Source organism: Astyanax mexicanus, chromosome 6, assembly GCF_023375975.1.
Source record: "Astyanax mexicanus isolate ESR-SI-001 chromosome 6, AstMex3_surface, whole genome shotgun sequence".
Classification (NCBI taxonomy): Eukaryota; Metazoa; Chordata; class Actinopteri; order Characiformes; family Acestrorhamphidae; genus Astyanax; species Astyanax mexicanus.
In genome coordinates, this window is record NC_064413.1 from 49,347,648 (window position 1) to 49,374,300 (window position 26,653).

At 37.5% G+C, this 26,653-nt stretch overlaps 1 protein-coding gene across 1 annotated transcript in view; it reads right to left on the minus strand.

Annotated features, from left to right (window-relative positions):
• gyg1b (glycogenin 1b) overlaps positions 1–24,682 on the minus strand; it is a 34,948-nt gene extending 10,266 nt beyond the window's left edge. Inside the window, exons 1-4 of the mRNA XM_022673382.2 lie at positions 24,569–24,682; positions 18,818–18,953; positions 14,220–14,394; positions 10,719–10,881 (exon numbers count right to left, since the gene is read on the minus strand). Of these exons, the coding sequence (XP_022529103.2) occupies positions 10,719–10,881; positions 14,220–14,394; positions 18,818–18,953; positions 24,569–24,575 (481 nt within the window). The 5' untranslated portion in view covers positions 24,576–24,682. The remainder of the gene's footprint in view (positions 1–10,718; positions 10,882–14,219; positions 14,395–18,817; positions 18,954–24,568) is intronic.
• Between the last annotated feature and the right edge of the window lie 1,971 nt (positions 24,683–26,653).

The following is a 26,653-nucleotide window of genomic DNA, read 5'->3' on the forward strand; positions in this document are numbered from 1 at the left end:
CTACTGAACAAACATTAATCATTAACAGCCTGTGCTGAAGAACAGCCGGTGCACTGTAAAAATAATACTTTAGCGATAAATGCTAAATACTACTAAATAAATGATAAATACCAGCAAACACACACACACACACACACACACACACACACACACACACACACACACACACACACACACACACACACACACACACACACACACACACACACACACACACACACACACACACACACACACACACACACACACACACACACACACACACACACACACACACACACACACACACACACACACACACACACACACACACACACACACACACACACACACACACACACACACACACACACACACACACACACACACACACACACACACACACACACACACACACACACACACACACACACACACACACACACACACACACACACACACACACACACACACACACACACACACACACACACACACACACACACACACACACACACACACACACACACACACACACACACACACACACACACACACACACACACACGTCATTGGGTAAGACCTCCAAATCTACATTCCTCTACCTTTGTAACATGCTTCACGTGTAATTCACTCTGTATAAGAGTGTCAGAACAATGATGTAGATGTAAAAGGTCACATTAATAAATAAAAAGACTTTTGTTTTTACAAGAATCTCAGCTATAAAACAGTTCAGGGTAAATACAAGTTTTACATTATTTAAAAAGTTTGGTTTGGTTTAACTTTTAATTTTATGTTTGATCTTTATGGTTGACTGGCATCTTAAGTCAAATAGAACAATTAAATTTAAATGATTTTGATTAAATAACGATGCATTTTCATGTTGTTTGTCAGTCCAATTGGCACTGCCTACAAAATAAAAAAAAAAAATAATAAATAAATAAACATTTATTCTGTGTACCAATTTATCTACCTCCAGTTTATCTACCTCCATGATCCCGGTTGATATATCCAATGTGTACTTTTTTTCTATACTGTATTTTTTAGACTATAAAGTGCACTTAAAATCCTATAATTTTCCCAAAAATCAACAGTGTGCCTTATAATCCGGTGCACCTTATGTATGAATTTAACCACTCAGGTTGTAAGGAGCAGTAAAGCCGCTGAAGTACAGTGTTATAAGGGACAGTTTTTAATGAAGTTTCTCCAGCACTTATGCTAGAGCAGTATTAGCATTAGCCGCTAACCGCAGCGCTAACTCATTTGTTGAGCATACAGTATTGGACTGTAGCCTGTACGTTTGTGTTAAAACAAGCTTTGTGCGATAAACCACTAACTAACAGCACCCTGGTTTACTGGAACACTCAGGGTTCCTCAGTGTAGCGCTGTCGGGCGGCATTTACTAGCGCTAAGCGCTGCAGCTAACTGCGCTGTTGAAAATACTGGAAATCTAAGCATACTGTAAATAAACAAAATTGCTTTACTCACCCAAATAAGACAAACACACTATTCCACAGCCAATAGGTCACCATGGCCATGTTTGAAAATCATGGCCATCATTGAAAAGTTACTTTATTTCAGTAATTCAGTTCAAATGTGAAACTAATATATTATATAGATGTATTACACACAGAGTGATCTATTTTAAGCGTTTATTTCTTTTATTGTTGATTATGGCTTACAGCCAATGAAAACACAAAAATGACTGCCTCTCCATAAAAGTTGTGGATTTCATTTTCCAGCAGGACTTGGCAAAAAGTACGAATTGGCCTTATATAATATTCAAATTTTCTGGGATTTTTTTTTTTAATGCATGCCTGTTGCACAACATACGTACATGCTGGCAGATCTCAATCAATTTTGGTTATTTGTGAATCAATGCAGAATCATCTACGTCGAGAATCGAGACGCATCATAAGAATCAGATATTTCCCCACCTCTAGATGAGGTGGAATCACCTCATTTTCACCTGAAACTCAGGTAATCCAGTTCAAAAAATTAAACTCTTATTATATAGATGTATAACACACAGAGTGATTTATTTTTAGGATTTATGTATTTTATTGTTGATGATTATGTAAACACAAAATCAATGAAAACACAAAAATCAGTGTCTCAGAAAATTTTATTATTACATAGGACCAGATGGTACTTTTGGCAGTGTGGGCATTGTGCCAAGTCCTGCTGGAAAATGAAATTCACATCACCACGAAAGCAGGCACACTGCAGACACTGCAAAAAGTACAAATTGGCCTTATATAATATTCAAATTGCCTGTTACACAACATGCGTATATGCTGGCAGGTCTGAATCAATTCTGGTCATTTGTGAATCGATTCGGAATCATCCATCAAATTCTGATATTCAATAAGAATCAGAAATTTCCCTGACTTCTAGGTGTTACTAGTGTAATGCATGTGTACTATTCACAGGAAATGAGTATCTCCTGCCAGTCCCCCACCCCCCCTCTCACAGGGGACTCTCCAACTTCAAGGGAGGAAACTTGAGCACAGCGTTTTGTTCGCCTCCTCCTCAAAGACCAGGATAACACTAGTCAACAAGTGCAATTAAGAGGGATACACATGTGTCAGTGTGTTCACCGGTTCCAACCGGTGAGTGAATTAGTATCTCCAGTGTTACCCCAGCGTTCTGCGGCTTAAAATAGTCATGCTATCAAGCAGCTCAGAAACATCCCCCTGGGGCTTTCCTCATGCAAGAGGCTCCACAGACATTAGCCGGGCCTTAGAGTCTTCATTTCGAGGGGATGAGCGAGGCTCTGTAAGAATGCACCTCGCCTGCTGCTGCTGCTTTAGTCTGGCACAAGATAAGAGCGTGACCATGTGCCCACAGCGCCGCCGGGCATGAGCTCTGGAAGAACGGAGGAAATGGAAAGATGCCCCAGCAGTTCACCTTTTGCAATGGATTTAACCATTACAGATCTTCTACTGCAGATAATAAATAATGCTCGGCCTTCATCTCACCAGAACAAAGAGAGTTTTAGATCTCAGCATGGGTTTAAACCTCTAAATCCTTTACTAGAAAACTGACAGTTTGGCAATTCAAAAGGGGCAATTCGAGGACCCTATTATAAAGGGTCTTTCTCTGAAAAGCAGCATCAGGGATCTGAAAGTAAGGGAAATCCTGCAATATACTGCACTCACCGCCGCCTGAATCCAGGCCAAAATACAAGACAGAGAAGAGAAATGTCAAAAGGTCAAGGCGAGTTCAAGTCCTGCATACCACAGCACTGAAAGACCAATCCCACTAAAAATACCCCATCGCTATTAGCATCCTTTAAATACCATTGGACAGTTTTGCCCAAGCGGAACACATCCTGATCCCAAGCACAGCAACCACAATACAATACAATCCCCAACACACACTAATAACCAGCTATGCACATGTTGTGTTGATTTAAAACAGCACAGAGCTTCCACAGTCATCATCATCATCATCATCATCATCAACATCATCATCACACGTACAAAAAATAAATTAATTAATCAAATAAAACAAGATCCAGCTTGTTGAACATGATCCAAGCTCCATGATGCTAGCAGCGGCATCTCTCTTCCAATAATCCACTATGCCATGCAGTGCCCCCTGCCCGCCTGCACCACCTAGAAAACTAACGAGCTCCTCTACTGGCTGCCAGCAGTGCAAGAATGGACCCATTGTCTACTCCATTAGGCTGCTCTGTATTAATGCCTCTCTTCTACATCTCAATCAGTAATGGGGGAGTACAATGTAAAATGTACCTTTATTTATTACATTTATTATTACAAAGGACAAGATGTATAACATGCATAGGTATGCTTAACCATGTACCACTCCAGATCTCCTACATTTTGAGGTAATCTACTCAAAGCATTATATAAACTTGATGTTAATTTTCTGAAGTAAAGTAATGGTTCTGAAAAGCTACAATGAATCAATACAATAAATGCAATGCTAAAAATATTATAAGAAAAGCTAAATACACACCAATACCACTTCCCCCCCTTCTGATACCAATGCCAGCTCTTTAAGTATCTGCCAAAACAAATACAGATAATAAAATACACAGATACCATCACTGATTTAAATAGGTGCCTTTAATCCTAATATTTACAGTGTTACATTTTTTTTATAGGTTGTTGGTAAAGGCAGTGTTCCGTATCCCAAAAAAGATATACTAAGTTTGAAGGAACAGAATTTACTGGTTGAGTAACAGCAGTAACAATGCAGTAGTATTGTGTAAGCAGGGAAATAATTAACAACTAATTTTATTGCAAAAAAGCAGTTAAGCATTATCTACACTTACGGCCCATTGGCAGGTTAAAACAGGAAACAGGAAAAAAGGAGAGGGGTGTCTCCAAATTCTAAATATTTGCATAATACAACCATTAACCACCAATGCTCTCTCACTTTCATTACACCCTAAAAGTTACCAATCAGTTAGCACATGCAAAGCAATGCAATGCAAACTGGCTAAGCTGTTCTTAAGTTACACCCGTGGGGAATAATTCTGAGGTCCTTAGGATCATTGTTGGCTTCACTCTAAAAACAAAACTTAAAAATTGTTCTTAAAGTGATTTTTAGTTCAACTGATCCAGAGATACTGAAAACAAACTGCCTCAACTAACATTATTAAGTTTCTTCTCAAAAGTTGACATTACTTAATAATTTGTTTTGGCAAAATTGACAAATTATAGTTGAACCCAACGACTCTCTGCACATGCTCAGTTTGACTCTTTAGTTAAACGGGGTCTACTGAGCAATTCTGAAGGTTTTCCACCTGATGTTGGTCACAGCACATCAGTGTATAGTCATTCCCCACAGGCTGCAGCGTATCTTGGGACTTTCATGTGTGATGAATAAAAGTTGACAGTCTGACCTCAGGGTTGTAGGCTATAAGAGCAAGTTACTATGTTTTGTGTTGCTGAGTGTATATAGACTATATGCTCCTTGGGTCATATTTGCTTTACTGCAAGCTTATATGACTGACAATAAGACATATACATATACATATACATACAGAATAGTGTTACATTCTTATTTGCTAACTTAAATTAACAAAAGATATAGGTAACACTTTACTTGGATGCTCCATTTGATGGCCTCTTTGAGGCTCAACTGACACGCAACTAACATTCAACTACATTTCTATTAAATGCAAATGAACTAAAAGGTGAAAGTAAATGATTCTCTATTAAATATAACCCTACATTCAACTCAAACGCTTATTTTAATATTTTAGGATTGGGTTTAGGGTTAGATTTTAAGCTTAGTTTAAGGTTAGGGTAAGGGTTAGGTGTAGGGTTTGATTTTATGGTTGATTAAGGGTTAAGGTTAGGGTTAGGTGTAGGGTTAGGTTCTATTTTGAATCATTTACATTAAACATAGGGTTAAGTTAAACTTAATGGACATTCAATTCAGTGTTAGTTGAATGTCAGTTGAGCATCAACAAGGCCATAAAATGGACCATCCAAGTAAAGTGTTTCCTATATATTTTGTTAATTTAAGTTAGCAAATAAGAATGTATCGCTATTATGTACGTATATGTATATGTATATGTCTTATTGTCAGTCATATAAGCTTGCAGTAAAGCAAATATGACCCAACCAGCATATAGTCTATATACACTCAGCAACACAAAACATAGTAACTTGCTCTTATAGCCTACAACACTGAGGTCAGATTGTCAACTTTTTTTAGTTGTATTGTGCTCATTATGTGAGTTTGATTTATGTGAGACGTGTGATTGACACAAGCTAACTGTTTTAGTTGATCTTCAATGACAATCAGCAGAACTTACAAAATACATTATATAGAACCTAAATTAGGCCAACCAACAACAAAAAGTTTTTTTAAGTTAGTGAGACTTAATATTTAAAGTTTTTTTATGCATATGAAAAATTAATTATCTGAACTATAGATTTCTAGTTGGCACAACTGTTTGTGTATTTTTTTTTCAAAACCTAAAAGTTTGAGTTGGCCTCAAAACTCTAAATCTAAAAATCTAGTGCAGTAAGTTGCCTTGAAATTTTGAGTTTTCTCCACTTTTTATGTTTACAGTGTTTTGGCTTTAAGATAAAATCAAAGACAGACATATATTCAAAGTGATGATTTTATTTTCATCATCCAAAGACCAAAAATAAGAAATCAGAGAAATTAGATAAAAAATGATTAAGGGTTCTTCAGTATGAATACAATTTACATGTCTACGTTTCACAATAGAGTTTGTTCAAAGAACAAGTTAAATTATTAAATGGTTCTTTGGCAAAAAAAAAGGAAGGAAAACACCCTTTTGGTTTACCATTATTATGAATCACAAAATACTTTAGGATTTTTTTAATAGGATCCTTGTAGCTTGGAGCGTACACCTGCTTTAACTAGCAAACCTCTAAAAAACAAATGTAGGTTCTATATGGGAGTCACTAGAAAGAATCCATTACTGAGGACAAACATATCAAACCATGCCTGGAGTCAGAAAGCCACAAAACACCAGCGGGGGCCAGCTAAAATGTGAAATTAGGTACAAATCTGAAGAGGCTACACTTAGGGTAGGCAAGCAGCATTTAAACTTTTAAATATCTCTGTAGAACACTAGCATAGACACTGAGGAGTTTAAAAACTCCAGCAGCACTGCTGTGTCTGATCCCCTACCATAACAACACACACTAACGCACACCACCACCACGCCAGCGATAATGCAGTGCTGACATCACATAAAAAATAGCTACGGCTCTATCTAACACCCTGCGTATGGCACGTTGCGATGTCCATTACTACCTTACACCCCATCAACTGTCTATTTTCACGCTTGTGCTTGTGAATATATCTACGCTGTGTATGTGGTAGTCTGGAAATAAGGTGTGTTAAGGTCCATTTCTGGTATATTGCTATCTTGGCAACAGAAAACACAGGTGCGTCACTGACTGAAAACAACCTAGGCAGCTGTTAACACTCAGACATTCATTGCTATCTTGGCAGTGAATTGTCAACCCAGATGCACACAAACGTGTGTAAACCCCTGCTTGTTACGCACACATGGACATGCAACAGCTGCGCCATTGAAATAGCAATCCGCCAAAGTAAGAGCATACCTGGCTCTGAAAGGTAATGGCAAGTGACACATTGATTGGTTTATTTCACGTTATGCCCAAAACATACCCATGAGTAAGGAGTCAAGGGAATCAGTACATGCCTTTTGTGTGTTTTCAGACGTGCAAGGCATACTTTTCCCGTCGTTATGACAGCAAAGACACGCAGACAGTTAATGGCTTCCCTTTAGATTGCAAAATAGGTTCCCTATAGTTATACTTGATCAGTGTACTAAGAAAATGTTTAACAATATGTAACATTTATTTCCAGAAATTAACTCTTGGATAAAGAAAAAAAGAGAGAAAAAAAACAGAAAGAAGGAAAGAAAGAAAGAAGAGAGAGGGAAGAGAGAGAAAGAAGAGAGAAAAAAAGAGAGAAAGAAGAGAGAGAAAGAGAGAAATAGAGAAAGAGATAAATAGAGAGAGAGAAAGAGAGAAAGAGAAATAGAGAAATAGAGAAAGAGAGAAAGAAAGAAAGAAAGAAAGAGAAATAGAGAAATAGAGAAAGAGAGAAAGAAAGAAAGAAAGAAAGAAAGACAGAAAGAGCAAAATAGAGAAAGAGAAAGAAAGAAGAGAGAGGGAAGAGAGAGAAAAAAGAGAGAAAGAAGAGAGAGAAAGAAAGAAATAGAGAAAGAAAGAAAGAAGAGAGAGAAAGAAAGAAAAAGAGAAATAGAAAAAGAAAGAAATAGAGAAAGAGAGAAAGAGAGAGAAAGAGAAAAAAAGAAAAAAAGGGAAGAAAGAAAGAGCAAAATAGAGAAAGAGAAAGAAAGAAAAAAAGAAAAGAAGGAAGAGAGAGGGAAGAGAGAGAAAGAAGAGAGAAAAAAAGAGAAAGAAGAGTGAGAAAGAAATAAAGAAATAAAGAGAGAAAGAAAAAAAGAAAGAAAGAAATAGAGAAAGAGAGAAAGATCTATCTATCTATCTATCTATCTATCTATCTATCTATCTATCTATCTATCTATCTATCTATCTATCTATCTATCACACACATAATGAGGTGCCTGAAATCAATCAATCCTTTACTTTTATGATTTATACAGTCACCTGAATTATCACAAGTTAGCTACCGACAGTTTTATTTTATTTTATTTTAAAGTTTATATCTAAACCATTTACTGATGCATAAATATTTCAAATCAAATCAAATTCTTTTTTAAGCTTCTAGTGACTCAGCAGATTTGTTCAGCTACATTCAGCTCTTTCAGGACTGAGCGCTGCCTATAAACTGCTCATTTAAGAAACTCCCTAAAGAGGTGACTGGCTTAATGCCCCCCTCTGCTCCTAAAACTCACACAGTGAAAGAGCTGTTTGTCTGCAGGCGCCCCTGTGCCAAATTCCCCATGTGGAGCACCACAAGCAGAGCCCGAGCCTTTTTCTAGGTTGTGTAACTCTCTGAACGCAGCTTTAGGTGTTCTCATAAGCTGAGATGAGGTGCGATAGTCCGATTACACCTGTCAGCATTAGACAGAGCGGATGACATGAGGCTGCTGAGCGTGAAGTTATCTACTGGAGACATTTCCGCTGGAACAGTTCGAAGGAATGAAGAGCACAGAGAGAAATCAGTGGCAGCAGGCCATGAGAAAACAGCTCCATTTATAAAAGAACCACACCCATCACAGCCCATCAACCCAGAATACCTCCACAGGACAAGATGAGCACTGGGCAGTGTTTAATAAATCTGACACTGACCACTAAAGTAAACACCTAAAGACGCTTAACAACTTGTACCAACTAAAGTCAGCTTAATACCAGGGCAAACCAACTCATTCTGAGATGTACGAGCTGAGAGGTGGCTCTTAAATAAGCAAATACCTCCCATATTTCTCAAGCCACATTTAATTTAGAACATCTCCAGTCTTGTTCTGGAGCCACATTTCTCTGGTCTACATCAACATGGTGTATACGCAAAGACAGCCTGAAGAGCTGTACTGATAAATCAGGCTGAGGTCTCACACACACACCCAGTTTCCAAAACTGAGTCAGCTTAATGAAGAGAACACACTAAAATATGTCATATGTGGTAAAAACCTAAAAAAAGGAAAACACTGTGTAGAGGCTGTATTTAACTCTTGCAGGTCTTTAACCAAGATAGTTAAAATGCACAGCATTTACAGAGTTACAGTACACTGGTGGTCTGTGTAGTTGTCTTAAAAGCTTAGCCTACACTACACAGTTTTAATGGGCATCGTCTTTGTCTAAGACAGCCTACCAAAAACCCCATAGCTAAACCCCAAACCTAAAGCTCGGAGACACTAGAGCAGGGGTCGGCAATTAAGTTTGGCCATGGGCCAGATATTTTAACATGATGTGTGAAATAAAGTGTAATAGGATGTAGTGATACAGACTAGTAGCTCTCCAGGCCAGAGGGTTGTTGAACCCAATTGCAGAACAGTTGATCTCAAAGCAGATAAACCAAGAAAAAAGAAAAAAAATTAAAATAAATAAACGCACAGCTCCTCACGCGGGATCCAACCCGTGTCGTCAGGGTCGCTGTCCAATACACTACCGCTGGCCAAGCTAGTGATCTGGGACATGGCTGGGGAAAAACACCCTTATAAGGAGATAGGGAGCCTCTAGAGTCCGAGATAACCTTATGTACCATACCTGTGTTTGACACACAGATTGATCTTAATCTTTGCTCTTATTTTAGATTGATCAATGGACTATAAAATTCAATTGAAAATAAATAAACTAACATTTAAAGTGCAATTAAAAAGTATTTGGCACCCTTTGTTTCTATTTTGTTATACTTACATTTTTTATTATAAATCAAACTTTAATATCAGGCAAACACGAAGATCATTTGAATAGAACCTGCCTGACAAATTGAAGCAGGGTAAAATACTGTACATCAAAAAGTCTGCCTGATCTGAAAACATTGTCAAAGTCATTGGATTCTATCAGTGTGGAAAAGGTTACAAACTCATTTCTAAGCCCACAGTGAGAGCCATTGCTTACAAATGAAAATGAAGATAACATGGAACAGTGGTGAACCTTCCCAGGACTGACCGGCCTATCAATTTACTCCAAAAGGACATGGACAACTCATCCATGAGGGCATAAGGGAACCCAGAACAACATCTAAAAAACTGCAGGGGTCAGTGTTAATGGTTCAATAATAGGTAATAGACTAGGGAAAAAGCTCCAAGGCAAATATGACACAAAGGCATGTGTCAATTTGAAAACAAACATCTTGATGTTTTGCTCAGGACTGAAAATATACTGTGGACTGATAAGACTAAAGTGGAAGCATGCACTGGTGATGATTAGAATAAGTAAAATATATGTTTTAATAGTATTTAGACATCAGACTCAACAAATAAACTCCTAAGATCTTCATGTTAAATGAATCAATAACTGTATGAATACTAGTTAGTTGTCTGACAGCTTGATTACAACTGCCAAGGCTGTCATTCACTTTAATACTAAGTGTAGCCCCGCCTTCTTATGATCTAAAGATTTAAAGACTTTTAAAGATTTCTTGGGAACAAATAAAAATGTCAATATTAGCATATGGAAATCTAACTGCTAGAATTTGGGGATGCTGGAAATGAAAAGACAGTTTAAAAGAAGAAAATAAGATGGGGAATGGGCAGGGCTGTGAGGTTTTACACTGCTAGATCTTGCACTCAAACACACAAACACACAATTACTTGCCGTCGAAGCTGCCGTGCTCTGTGCAGTGCTGGAGGAGTTTGCCATAGGTTTCGTTGGAGGGTCGGAAGACGAAAACGCCGGAGTTGAAGCAGTCGGGCCAGCCTGGGTCTGGAGCTGCTGATAACTCCTCTCTGTCAAACAGCTCATCAATATTCGATACCACCTGAACACACACAGAACACCACGTTACCACATACACATCATTGGCCATAGCAATAAAACCATTTACAGAGTGGTGAACCTTCCCAGGAGTGACCGGCCTATTGAAATTACTCCTAAAGGGCATGAACAACTCATGTAGGAGGTCAGAAAAAGAACCCAGAACAAGATTAAAAAGAACTACAGGCTTTACTCAATATAAAAAAGTGCAATGTATAATAAGGCAAAAACAAAACAAAATCAGTAGGGGGCAAACACTTTTCGCAGCATTGTATAAATAAATAAATGTTAAAAAAAAAAGTACCACTTTAAAATAAGGGTTTATAATAGTTTATAAAGAAGTTTATTAATGGTCACACCCTACCATAATCATATCTCTATGCACTAGATGTATATATTTTTTCTTTACAATATATTATTTTTTAAGTATCTTTATATATTTCCTGTAATTGATTTGCATACATAGTTTTATGATTATTTGTTTATATTTTTTGTTCCTGACCTGTTTCTTTGTCCTTTCCTCTGTACTGCTGTAACATTGTCAATTTCCCCATTGCAGGATTAATAAAGGATTATCTTATCTTACCTTATAAATTAAGTTGTAAATACTTCAAAAACATTAATAAACACTTACAACACATAAAAATAAAGAACAACAGTGACAATAACTTATTAAACATATCCAATAAAACAATAGACAGTTTAAAAATCAGTTTAGTCATTTAATATGTTATTAAAGTTAAATAAATAAAGTTATAAACAGAAATGTTAATAATGACTGATGGAAAAGACAAAGTAAGATAGGCAGGAGAGGTTTAACTGTTTAAATCAATGTGGAATCACTATATGGTACATGACAGGCCACTCTTCCCCTTCCTATTTATGTGTTGTAACTGCTTATTAAATGGTTTATAACCTTATTAATAACCAGTAATAAACCTTCATAAAATATTTATAAACTCTTTATAAAGGAGCCTTATTTTAAAGTGGTACCAAATAAAATTACATACAAAATATCAAAAAATCCTATCAGTTGCTGAGGTCCAAAAACAATAAAAAAAAATTCACTCATAAATCACAGAGAACAGCACATACACCACTACAAGAATCCCATCCATCTCCTAAAGCTCTGCTGGCACTCTGCTCCAGCCCACTCGGCTTAGAGGGCTTAACCTCACTCCGAGGCAGCGAGTCGACAGGCTGCCTGAAGAGCTTTCAATATTACACTGTTCTAGCTTCAGTATTCAACAGCACCTTCCAGATGGTGTAGAAAGTCTCTGTTAGAAACATGGTTAGGACATTTGCCAGTCCCTAGTATTGGTTTCAGTTCCAGGCTGACCATCTGCCCATCGGCTCATTACTGGTGGTTTGAAATCCAAGGCTTTTTTCTGTTGTTGGACGTTCTTCTACCTAATCTATAGTAAACTGTTTCCTGCTTTATCCTGTAAGCCAGTAAGACCCTGTACACACAGGGTATCTTGGGCACTTCCTTCTCAACTCATCAGCCAACTGTAAAGCCCACTTATTTGGTTGTAATCTCAACATATTGTAGCTCAAGGGCCTGGGAAGAAGAGCCACAGATAAGGAACCTGCTGAACATCATGCTTCCCAAAATTAATACCAAATAAACTTTCTCTGTGATGATGCATCAATGCTGCACACTTGGGACTAGGGGTGGGCGATATGGCTCTAAAATAATATCACGATATTTCAGGGTATTTTTGCGATAACGATATACTTGGCGATATAGGAAAACAGAAAAATAATTCATTAATTTCAGGAATATAGTATAATAGTATAACAGCATAATCATAATGTGGCAAAATAAATAATATAGCATAAAATAATATAATGCAGCAAAACATATTGCAGAATATTTTGTGTATGCAAATAAACTGCAAACTAAAACACTTATACAATCAATACACCTAAAGCTTCACAGTAAATAATAGACTACTTTTAAGACATAACATCTCTATTATCACGATATGGATTTTTAATATCATGATATTTCTGTGTCACGATATGTTGTATATGATATAATATTGCCCACCCCTACTTGGGACCAAACCAAAGCTGACACAAAAGGTTGTTAAAGTGATGCCATAGAAGAACCACTGTTAAATCCATTAATAAGTGTGCTTATAAATGAGGTGTGTGAGCATAATAAGGGAAAATGTAGAAATTATACCGGCCAATGACCAAATTATTTTAAGCTATATTGTACTTTCTTGGTGTTCGGGGCTCAATAAACATTTTGGTACCACTTTATAGTGCAAAGTGCTTCACATGAGAAACAAAAACATTGATAATTAAAAATTAAAAGAACAATTGTTAAAATAAAATTAAAAATAAGGTGCATTAAAAAAAAAAACACATTAAACAACAATAATAAAAATACAAGTAAATTAAGACAATAAAACAAGGTAAAAAAAAAAAAGCACAACCTGAATTTGAACACTTCTACATTTGGGGCGTTTCTAACATTTTCTGCTAGTCTGTTCCAGTTATATAAGCAGCATAATAACTAAAAGCTGCTTCTTCATGTTTAGACCGGACTCTGGGTTCAACAACCTTATCCGAGTCCATGGATCTAAGAGATCTATTGCGTCTATATTCTCTAAACAGATCTGCAACATATTCCGGGCAACAATTTGGCATCTGAATGATCACAACCCTAATATTACATTACACACATGAGTTGTTGAATAAATTGTGTTTTTTTTTTTCCCTACACACACTATTACATAACATTTACACACACTATGCCAGCAGATGACATGTCTCTCCAAACCATCACTGATTGGTGGAAACTTCACACTAGACCTCGAGCAGTTTGGACTGTGTGTCTCTCCACTCTTCCTCCAGACTCTGCTCCCTTGATTTACAAATTAAATTGAAATAAATAAAATTTACTGATGGTCAGTGATGGTTTGGAGAGACATGTCATCTGCTGGTGTTGATCCACTGTGTTTTATTATCAAGTCTAAAGTCAGTGCAGTTTTGTTTTCCCACAAAATCTTACAGCACTTCATGCTTCCCTCTGCTACTGACAACTTTTATGCAGATGCGGATTTCATTGTCCAGCAGGAATTGGCACACTGCCCACACTGCCAAAAGTACCAATTGGCCTTATATAATATTTAAAATGTTCTGAGACACTGATTTTTGGGTTTCCATTGGAAATAAACTAAACTATTAAAATAGATCACTCTGTGTGTAATACATGTATATAATATATGAGTTTCACATTTTGAACCGAATTACTGAAATAAAGTAACTTTTTAATGATATTTTTTTAAGATAGTAGATTAAGACAGTTTTTAATCTCTTAATCCTCACCAGTGTGTCTGCATCCATGAACACACATTTGGAGTAGTGCGTGAGGGTCCAGCAGTTGAGCTTGGTGAAGGTCACTCCCAGGTCTGGTCTCTTCATCATGGCCAGGTGAGCGGTGTCCCCACTGTCCAACACATCCACCAGCCTGACCTCGTCATAGATCCTACCAAGCACTGCCCTGCAGACGAGGAGACAACATCAGCCTGATTCAACCATTACTACTGCCACTACTGCCACTGATCTAAAAGAAAGTGGAGGGGAGAACAACCCCAATGCCTTTAGAAAGACTCAAACATCTCACAAAAGGTGATCTATAAAACTATTTATTAAGACCATAACTGATATTGAGATTCCTTTGAGCCCCCAGCTGACCATGCTAGGTGATGACTTCTTACTCTCAACAGAAGGGAAAATTGTTAAAACTAACATTAGGTTTATTAAACTGGCTTTAGTTGCTGCAAACCAATGTATTGCTCAGAAATGGAAATGCAGTGAGAGTCCTACTTCCTTAATGTGGATAAAAGAAATCTATTCTCATGTTTAATCTTAAAAAATATCTTTAATTTAAGAAAAAAAAGCCTAAGATATTCAAAGCAGTTTGTGGAAAATGCATCACATTTATGATCTTCGTTATAGTATTCCAACTATTACTCGATGAGAAATGATGTAACAAAGTAATTAATGACCTTGATGCGCTTGTACAAATGAGTGCTGTATTTCCCTTTCATATATGTATGTATACATAGCTTTTGTCTGTTATATAATACATTAACATTTGTTAACTATCACTTCTTTACATTTATGAATGTATTTATCATTTTATTCTTGCCTGCATTTCTTTTCTAGTTTTCTTCTAATTAACCTTGTTAAACAATTATTGTATCAAGTAATGACAGATGTACGTAACAACCTTTGATTGATTAATAAAATAAACATATTGATAAAAAACAGATCTATAAAACTATTTATCAGCAGCAACAATAGTTCCCACAAATGTATCATGTTCATGAAGTGTCATCTTTAACGCATACACACCATCAATCCTACATAGTAAATAAATACTGAAGTCATCCAGAACTGTTAACTTGTGGTTTCTGAGGCTGAAAACTGAGGATGAACTTATCCTGTGTATCAGAGTTAACTCTTGCTCCTACTTTCCTGGGGCGGTCCTGATGAGAGCCAGTTTCATCATAACATATCATAACATTTTTGAGATTTGAGATTTTACTTAAAAAGTGCTGTTTAAATTTTGTTTGCGTGCATGCGCCCAGCGAAGAAAGTGGATTATCATTCATGCATTAAGGGAGACGGCTGTGTTTTCGTTCTTAAAATCCTGTTCAATTATATACTTTAAGATTTGATTTGTTTTGCTTATCAAAAAAATAAAAAAAGTTTTTGCTTTCACTTTTAGAGGAGCTGGGACTTGATTTAGGGTTGCTTGAGCCCTTCTAAAAAGGCTATGGACGCCCCTTTGCCATTACATCAGCCACAATTCCAACTTATCCAAGAAATATTAGACACAGCACCATCATTCCACAGAATACAGTTCCTCTGCTCCACAGCTCAATGGGGCTTTATACTCCTCTAGCCCACACCTGGCTTCATCTAATCCCTGCAGAGAAATACTGACAATAGAATGGACATGCTCTGTATGTGTGCCTTTGCACATCTGTGTCAGCAGCTGTGTAGCTACATGCATTCATTAGAAGGGGTTTTTATATAGTATCTTTGGCTTTCCAAATCTACAAAGATGCAGAAAGTACATTTAAGTATACTCTTAAAAGTATACTTAACATGGAAAAGTACTAGATTTTAGCATTAAAATCAGTACATACTTAAATACATAGGTAAATTTGTTACTTTGAAATAACCTATGGCAACTTAAGTATATTTCAATTGTAATTAAGCTATACTTATAATACAACATCAAAGCATTAGACTGTGCTTTTGAGTGCTTTTTTGGTATATCTTCTGCGAACTGAAGTAGATTTAAATATGTTTTTAAACATAATTTAAAAAAAAAGTGAAGTATATTGTAAATATACTACTTTGCACATTGACGCACATATTTTAAACACCTTAAGAACACTGAAAAAAAAAAAACTAAACTAAGGTGCACTTTAAATCAGTATTTAATGCCACTACATATTAATGCCACAACACAACGTGTAATTTAAAGCATATTGCTTAAAAATACATTTTACGGAAATACAGACAGTATATTTAATGTGTATTTTCAATTAACTTTTAGTATATTTTACCTAATTTGAACATACTTTTAATGTTCTTAAATACACATCCTTTTCAAAGGGGTTGTCTTTAAAAAAAAAAAAAAAAAAAAAAAGAAAATTTACTGCTATTTATTCAGGCTTAAAGATGCACTCTGATTCGATTACTCAAACCGTCTTCTGGCATTAGTAGTAACATTGCTAACAACAGTCTTTTTAGATGCCTCTTTTGTGATCAGAAGCCTCAAGAAGGATGTTAAAATCACATGTGTACAGAGCTTTACAGATTACACTTGGTCGTTTCTTAAAGACAGCTTATTTCTTTTCTCCAGCACCAACAGTACCGACTGACCAACTGTCAGGATCTGTTAGCTGGCACAGCCTCTGCATTGGGCACAATTCAGGTACTTTTTTAAAAAAGAGTAACGGCTGTTTTTCACCCTTCACACACAATGGTTGGAGATCTTAACAGCGGATTTAGTTGCCTAAGACTAACAACAAGGAGATAACCGGGTTAAAAGTTAAAGAAAAAAGTATTTCTTTGACTTATTTTCATGAGCTCTGCATTCACCACCAGACCATTTCTGGCAAAAGAAATACAAGAGTTTCTCCAACCTAGCATTCCTACCAGACCATTGGTATAAACAGAACTGTTCATTTCCTTCTGGGTTTGTGGTGTCGGGGACGGGGAAGTTGGGGATTGGAGAGGGGAGCAGACTTGTTTTCTTCACACTTCAGTAGAGGCTGATTTTGGCCTCACTGTTTCACAACACTGGCTGTTTAACCTAACACAGCCATAACATTAACACCACTGACCAGTGAAATTAATCATATTCATCTCCATCTGTCAAGCAGCGAGATCTGCATATTAGGCAGCAATAGAACAGTCAGTTTATAGACGCATAGGGTCTGAGAATTACTGTAAAAATGGCGGCACAAGGCTCTGAGTGGTACAGTGGATTAAACTGCTGCCACTGTGAACCAGTGATTGCCAGTTTGAATCCTGGGTCATGTTGCTTGGCATCAGCAGCCGGAGTCTAAGAAACCCTAACCCTAGGTGAGGTGAGTACATGGTGCTCTCTCCACACATCACTCCTAGAGTGATGTCGATCAGCACTTGGCGTCTGTGAGCTGATGTATCAAAGCAGGGTCACTAAAACTCATTCATCATGGCAGGTTAATTATACAGGCTAATTTAGATTTAGTTTTAGATGCAGACAATTAATGTGGATTAATGTTCAAAGGATAAGGCTAAATTTACTTAGTCAATCTGTAGATATAATAGAAACTATTGTTTAGGACGCACTGTCCAAAGCAGAACCATGTCCTATTAGAACCTAATCTAATTTGTTACTGGATGGTGCTCCATTCAGTAATTCTGGGATGAGTTGAGGAGTTGGGGATGAGTTGGGGTGGTGGTCATCCAACATCCTGATCTCATTAGTGCTTTGGTTGTTAAAATAAAATCTAATATTCATGGCAACGCTCCAAAATTTAGAAAATCTAAAAAGCCTCTCATTTTAACAGCTTTCATTTCTGAAGAAACAAACAAATCTATGGATGAATGAGAAGGAGTCCAACTGTATTTTTTGCACTGTAAATTGCAGTTTAAATCCTTTAATTTTCCCCAAAAATCGTCAGTGCTCCTTATAAGCCAGTGCTCCTTATGTATGAATTTAACCAGTCAGGTTGTAAGGAGCAGTAAAGCCACAGACGTAATAGTGAAGTTTCTCCAGCACCGAGACTGGAGCAGTATTAGCATTAGCCGCTATACATGCTAAGTGCTAGCTCCTTTGCTGTACAGAGGTGAGTAATTTTGGCCTGTAGCCTGCTGCTAACCCCAGCTAACACTGTTGGAGCAGCATTAGCATTAGCCATTAACTATGCTAAGCACTAGCCCTTTTGCTGTTCAGAGGCGAGTAAATTGGACTATAGACTGCACGTTTACTGTGTTAACCACTGCTAGCTCTAGCGGTTAGCTGGTAATGTTATGCTGCTGCACCCAGGAAATTTAAGAAAATCTACGCTTACCGTAGATAAATGGGAAGTGCTTTGCTCACCCAAATAAAGAGCTTTTAGGAGACAAATCTGTGTAGAATAACTTTCAGCACTTTTTTTTTTACAGTTTTGTTTACTTAAATTATAAATTTATTTTAGCTTTACAGGTCTCGCCACCCAGCAGTGAAACCTGCTGAATTAGAAGGAAAACATGGTGACACCCCTATTCCTTACTAGTGTCGCATAATGCAGCCATACTTTTATCCAAATAGTGCACCTTTATAATGAGTTTAAACTGAACATCAGTACCAGACCTCACCAATGCTAATGGCTTACTGCCAATCCTCTTGCTGACCAAAGGAACCAGTCACATACCTGGATGGCTCTGACACGTGGGGTCCGATCAGCACCACTAGCTTTTTGGAGGTTTTATGGTTCCTCAGAGACTTGCCCAGCACCATGGCTCCTTTAGCGTAGTTATCATTGGTGGCCAACGTGACGAATGCCTGGTCTGCAAAGGAAGAGTTGAAAGCCCTTCAAGGAATGGTGTTAATACTGCAGGCAGGCACAATATAATTTCTATCACGCTGCCCTGCCAAAGCGAGACTCTTAAAAAAGCAATTACACCACGAACAGAACCGGACGCTGATGTAAGACCATCCTGGTCCACTGCTGCATGTTAAGAGCTCTTGGAGTAAAGTTAAGTAAGTGATCAGACTTAGTTTGTTTTCCATGACCTAATGCAATCCACATTCTTCACAAACACTCTAGTTTTCCATATTTGACCTTATAAATACAGGCACTCATGCAGGCAATCACACAAACCCTACAACTCTACTGGCACTGAGATAAACAATGGCAGCCAAGAAAGGGTAAGAGAACAACTGTCAGAACTGAGAAACCGTGATAAGACCTGTGGGATACAGTATCAGTCAAGAATTTCAGTTATTTTCTGCACTGTAGATTAATATTAAAGCCATGAAAACAATTAAGGGACACATATGGAATTATGTAGTAATCAGTAAAAAAAGCATTTGTTCTCCACATTAATCCCCTGATCTAAACCTGATGAACTGAGATGGTGATTTGAGGTGATTTAATTGGGATGAGCTGGAGCTTCACAGCGTGAAGAAAAAGCAGCAACTATTGTTCAGCACCTCCAGAAACTCCTTCCTTCAAGATGCTGAGAAAACTATTCCAGGTGACTCTCCCTCATGAAGACACTGAGATTAAAATACCAAGAGTGTGCAGATCTGTCCTCAAAGATAAATGTGCTACTCAGAAGAATCTAAAGTATAAAACATATTCTGGTCTCTAGAACAATTCAGCATGTGTCCCTGTATAGCTTTATTATAGTCTTCAAAATTACATTTACAATGTACAAAAAAAGTCATAAAAAGAAAGTAAAAAATATATTGAATGGGAAGAGGTGTGCCCAAACTTTTCAACTGGTACTGTATATTGTGGATTTGCATGCTCTCTATAAAAAAAACCTTAATCCAATTCATGCGGCTCATACGGTTTCTTATTATTTAATTGGTCCTGCAAACAGCATAATCAAACTCATTTTTCAGACCGGATTAAGGCATAAAAATCATATATTGTATTTGGTCTGTATTAATTTCAGTCTGCACATGCATGTCTGGTCAGTGTAAAGTTTTTATTTCATTTTCTAAACGCAAAAATATACAACTCATTATTTATTTATTTATTTTATGTAGTGCAGTGTACAAAAAATAAGTTTATCAATTTTTGCCAATTTCAGTTTTTTCTTCATCTCTGCCCCTCACAATCGTAATATTAGTAAAAATGAAAAAAATATATATTTTAGGATTTTTTAATTTTTTAATTTTGCAAGTTGAATTATACCATCAGATACAAAACTGGACAAATCTGAAAATTAAGAGAAGATTCAACTTTTCATTTTTCTTTAAAGCTTTGATACAGTCAGAAAATTAAACTGCTAAATGTTACATTTACTATGTCTAATCTTTCTGTAAGACTATTTGCTTGCTGCAAAGTATAAATCTGATTATTGGCTGATTTATGGAAATCCATTAAAAATTATAGTTAACTGCATGTGGCTACATCTGATTTTCTGCAGCTATTGGATTGAGTGCATGTCAACACACTCAAGGTCTATATTGATATCACAATATTGATTTTTGGCATAAAAAGTATGCTTATGGTAAGGTGACGAGAATTTAACATTCCTTAATCCACAGTAGGGGTGTGCCATATCATATCGTACACGATAATATCGTCAAAATGTATAAATATTGTGAACGATATTATACCCTAAAATATTGTGCTATATCACCCACCCCATTTCCCATTATATGTTTACTAGAGACAGATTCTATCGGTCCAGTATCATTTATTTTACTTTAATCCTGGGTTTATGGAGATATTTGGAGTGCATTATTAGTATAATGACATTCTGGATCATTGAATTCTGTTACAAATGATACAATTCTTGTATTTTTTTATATCTTAGTTAGGGGTGTGTAGGGGTTATTTTTTATTTTGTTGCAGTAGTGTAATCTTGAAATGTTTTTTTTTTTTTAATTCAGTGTTTTGTCGTATCGCCAAGAGTATCGTTATCACGTAAATACCATGAAATATCGTGATATTATTTTAGGGCCATATCGCCGACCCCTAATCCACAGTGTCACATGTGTACTGGTAATACATCATAGAAGGCACCAATGTGGGAAATTTGGACTGATAACGATTTTAGATATTACACAGGTGATTATATACACATTTAAACTCAGAGAAAGACTAGACACCTCTGTATAACTTTAAATTTAATATAAAAAAATCTTAAAACCAATTAATTTTAGTGAAGCATGGCCAGAGTCTTTTAGACCTTTTTCAGCATACAATAAACATGTCAGCAAGTATCGATTTATGGATTTGAAATATTGGCCATATCAGCTGATGCCAATGATTTAAAAAAAAGCTATTTTTTGTCCAATACTGATATATTTCCTATAAATCACCCACCGGGGACAGCAAGCACAGTGGGTGGTAATGATCGTGACCGGCGGCATCTGGCTAAAACTGTCCTTGCAAACAGACAGGTAACTCTGGCAGAAATCACATCCAAATTCAATAGAGGCAACCCAACACAAATACCAAACATCAGTGCAGTGGTAGGTAGCTTCAATTGGACATGGCAAAAGTCATGGGACATGATAATAGTTTCCGTCCCATGACATTGGGCATGTCAGAATAATACTGTGGAATATAAACCCTACATTAGGAGCATGATGGAACACTGACTGACTGATCTGGACAAAACCAGCCAAATGCCAGAGCAAAGAGTCACTTAAGGGTTTTTACTAAAGGCTACATCAAATCACAGCATTAAACAAAATCTAAACTTCCACAGACAGGCAGGCTGGGTCAGTTCCGCAGATTAGGCTCCAGCAGTAAAGTGCCCATTACATAACACTCACTCTTTCTCTCTCTCTCTGTCTCTTTTTCTGGCACTCTGACTCTCTCTCTCTTTCACTACAGCATTGCTAAGCCTCAGTGTTACTGTGTTGTTAATGTGTTTTTTTTTTTGTTTGTTTTTTTGTGTGGTATCCCAGAGAGATGCCAATGTATTCTATTAGTAAAGTTATTCTCCCTTGGTCTTTTTTTACTTTAACTCCACTACATTTAAAACTCAAATATCTTACCCTTTTATGTTACGCAGAATCTGTCATTATTTTGGGGTTATATGTGCATTTAGAGCAACATATTAAAACAAAAGATACACAAAGCATCCTACCAATAAGGGTACAGATTTGTTTTGAACTTGTTTTAACCTGTTGGACAAGCTCCCAGTGCAAAAGTACAGAAACGTCAGTACTGCCTATGATGAATAAATGATGGAATATAATAAGATTAAATATATAGATACTGTAGGGTAAAGGAAAACTCATCAGACTCATTATTCAACTTAAACAAATAATTAAATAAGCCTTAAACCAAAACTTTTGAAATTATATTTAAGATTGGTGAAGCGAGAGAGATACTTGAGTTTATTCACCTAAAAATGATCTAATAAATCAACAGCCTTGTTATTGTTATTTTTTTTATTTTGTGTTTAGTAAGTCAAATTGAGCAAGTCTTAGAGAGTTTAGAGAACATATGTTTCAAAAAATATATAACAGCACCAGTCAAAAAAGTTTGGACACACCTCCTCTCATTCAATGTGTTTTCTTCTTTTTACATGGTAATTCTGTACAAGAACACATGCTAAATTATTCTGTAAACAAAGTGTGTTAAACAAAACAGAATATGTTTAATCTCAGTGTCTTCATGAGGGAGAGTCACCTGGAATAGTTTTCTCAGCGTCTTGAAGGAAGGAGTTCCTGGAGGTTGCTGCTTTTCTTCACGCTGTGAAGCTTCAGCTCATCCCAAATTGTGTTTAACATGTAATTTGATATGCGCCCCTTACTTGTTTCCATGTCTTTAATATTAATCTACAATAAATAAATAAAAAACATTGAATAAAAAGGTCAATGTCCCAATCATGTCCCATCGTGACTTTTGCCAGCCATGTCCTACAGAAGTTGAACACTGAACTGAACTGTGGGATGTGTGTGTGGGCTTTTCTGTTCACACTGACAAGACACCATCAGGCATCATCATAATCATCATTGTGCTCCAGCTCATCCCAAATCACCATCTCACCATCTCTGTCAATTTAATATTAATCTACAATGTAGAAAATAAAATAAAAAAGAAAGTGTGTCCAAACTTTTGACTGGTACTGTACTAGTGTAAAAATTGCATCAGGCAGCAAAGATGAACCTTAGCTAATTTGCGCCATTTGGTATTAAAAATAGGAGGGGTCGTTTGGGAAGGGCACTGGGTAGTGCTGGGCGATATGGGAAAAATCATAGATCACGATATGGAATTTTTATATCACGATAATGATATATATCGTGATATACCACATTTAAGTATGTTTTCAGTTCACTTTTTTCCAACTTTATTTCAAATTGACATTAAACCAAACTTTCACAAATGAGAATTACTACCTTTTAGTGCAGCATTATATATGAATCAAATGAAAACAGGTAAGGTAGATGCAGTAGCTAATTTTTTCAAAAGAACAATGAGTCTCCCAAGGGAGATTAAGATCTCATGAGTTTAATAACGTAAAGCATGTCGCAAACCGGCGTGTCCGCGCGTGTCCGTCAAATAACGTAAAGCGGCTTCATGTCACAAAAAACAAATTATGAAGCTTTTTTTGCGAAGATTACTTTATTATCACTTATATAAACCGAGTTTATGCAAAGTGACCACGCCAATACATTCTATCGTAGCCTACTTTATATATTTGCATGAATAATTAATGAAATTACTGTAGAAACGATAGGGACGATAGAAGTTAAATAGTAGTACGATAGACACTTTTCTGTCGTTCCCACAATATTTATAGTCATATCGCACAGCACTAGCACTGGGTGATGTATGGGTTTAGGGGCAGTTGCAGCAGCAGCAGCAGCAGTGTGCCTCATTTCTGCAGCGGCAGAAATGACCACAATAAAACTGTTTTTTAAAAGGTTTAAAGGAAATGTTTATGCAATTTTAGGTAGGACTGCTATGTTTTATCACTTCAAAGAACACATTTTAGCTATTGATGAAAAAAATAGTGGCTCATTAAAGTGGGCTGTAAAGCCTCACAAGATTTCAGACTGGAACTACTGCACTATTTAAGGTGGAACCAGTAAGTTAAAGCCCATGACCATGAAACAGGCTGAGATGAAGTCTGGCTCTGAGGTTAGGTTACTGAAACCCTACTTGAGGTTTTACTTATGCTTCTCAATTTCCTCCTGAATCAGAGCTGCGCTGCATCACAGAGACAGTAGAGCAGGAAGAGCACCGCTACACTTCCTTAAAGATCAATTAGCCTCAGTTACACTCCAAAACACACACACACACACAAACACACACACAAACACACACAGCACTCTGCACACCTACAGCCCACTGGGTTCAATCAAACATCAAACACCTGCCCGCCACAGAAAAGCTGCTACATCTCTCACAACAGCTGCCAAGCCACAATCCAATAATACCCCCCATCCACCCCCCTCTGCCCTCTCCCGGGGTCCCACCTACCTGCCATGCCTGCTTCAGCTCGGACCCTCGGAGCGCAGCAGCAGCGTCACTGTTCAGAGAGACTCTGCTGAAAGTCTAGGACGGCATTTATACCAGACTACCTTCCATCTGCCAGACCACGTGACCAGCCCAGTGCTTCCTCACTCACACGCCCCCTCTGACTCTGAAAGGCTCAGCGGTGCTTCCTGTGTGAATCACATCTGAAGAGTCAGTTCCCTACACCCTACACCCTATATCTACACCCTGCACCCTACTCACTACATACTCCTAGTCTAAGGAGTAATGCCCTACATCCTACCTTCTAGTTTTCATGTCATGCACCCTACACCCTACTTACTACTCTAAATGCCCTACATCCTACCTTCTAGTTTTCATGTCATGCACCCTACACCCTACTTACTACTCTTAATGCCCTACATCCTACCTTCTAGTTTTCATGTCATGCACCCTACACCCTACTTACTACTCTTAATGCCCTAAATCCTACCTTCTATTTTTCATGCCATGCATCCTACTCACTATTCTAAATGCCCTACAACACACTTCCTAGTCTCAATGCCCTACATCCCACTTTCTAGTGTTTATGCCATGCACCCTACACCCTACTCACTACTATAAAAAAACCCTACAGCACACTCCCTAGTCTCATTGCCCTACATCCAACTTTCTAGTCTTCATGCCATGCACCTTTGACTTTATTTATTTTTTTTCTTTCTCTTATTACCCCTTACTCTACTCCCTAGTCTCAATGTCCTACATTATGTTCTTTGTGTCCCACACATGCCCTACACACTGCTTTTCTATTCTTCAAGCCATAAACCCTACAGCACACTCCCTAGTCTTAATGCTATACATAATACTTTCTATTCCTCATGCCATGCACCCTACTCTTAATGCCCTACATCCTACCTTGTAGTTTTCCTGTCATGCACCCTACACCCTACTCTCTACTCAAAAACGCCCTACATCCTACCTTCTAGTTTTCCTGCCGTGCACCCTACACCCTACTCACTACTCTAAATGCCCCACATCCTACCTTCTAATTTTCATGTCATGCACCCTTTACCCTACTCTAAATGCCCCACATCCTACCTTCTAGTTTTCATACCATGCACCCTACACCCTACTTACTACTCTAAATGCCCTACATCCTACCATCTAGTTTTCATGTCATGCACCCTACACCCTACTTACTACTCTTAATGCCCTAAATCCTACCTTCTAGTTTTCATGCCATGCACCCTACTCACTATTCTAAATGCCCTACAACACACTTCCTAGTCTCAATGCCCTACATCCCACTTTCTAGTTTTTATGCCATGCACCCTACACCCTACTCACTACTATAAAAAACCCTACAGCACACTCCCTAGTCTCATTGCCCTACATCCTACTTTCTAGTATTCATGCCATGCACCTTTGACTTTATATTTTTTTCTCTTATTACCCCTTACTCTACTCCCTAGTCTCAATGTCCTACATTATGTTCTTTGTGTCCCACACATGCCCTACACACTGCTTTTCTATTCTTCAAGCCATAAACCCTACAGCACACTCCCTAGTCTTAATGCTATACATAATACTTTCTATTCCTCATGCCATGCACCCTACTCTTAATGCCCTACATCCTACCTTCTAGTTTTCCTGTCATGCACCCTACACCCTACTCTCTACTCAAAAACGCCCTACATCCTACCTTCTAGTTTTCCTGCCGTGCACCCTACACCCTACTCACTACTCTAAATGCCCTTAATCCTACCTTCTAATTTTCATGTCATGCACCCTTTACTCTAAATGCCCCACATCCTACCTTCTAGTTTTCATGTCATGCACCCTTTACCCTACTCTAAATGCCCCACATCCTACCTTCTAATTTTCATGTCATGCACCCTTTACCCTACTCTAAATGCCCCACATCCTACCTTCTAGTTTTCATGCCATGCACCCTACACCCTACTCACTATTCTAAATGCCCTACAACACACAACCTAGTCTCAATGCCCTACATCCCACTTTCTAGTTTTCAAGCCATGCACCCTACACCCTACTCACTAATGCAAATTCCCTACAGCACACTCCTTAGTC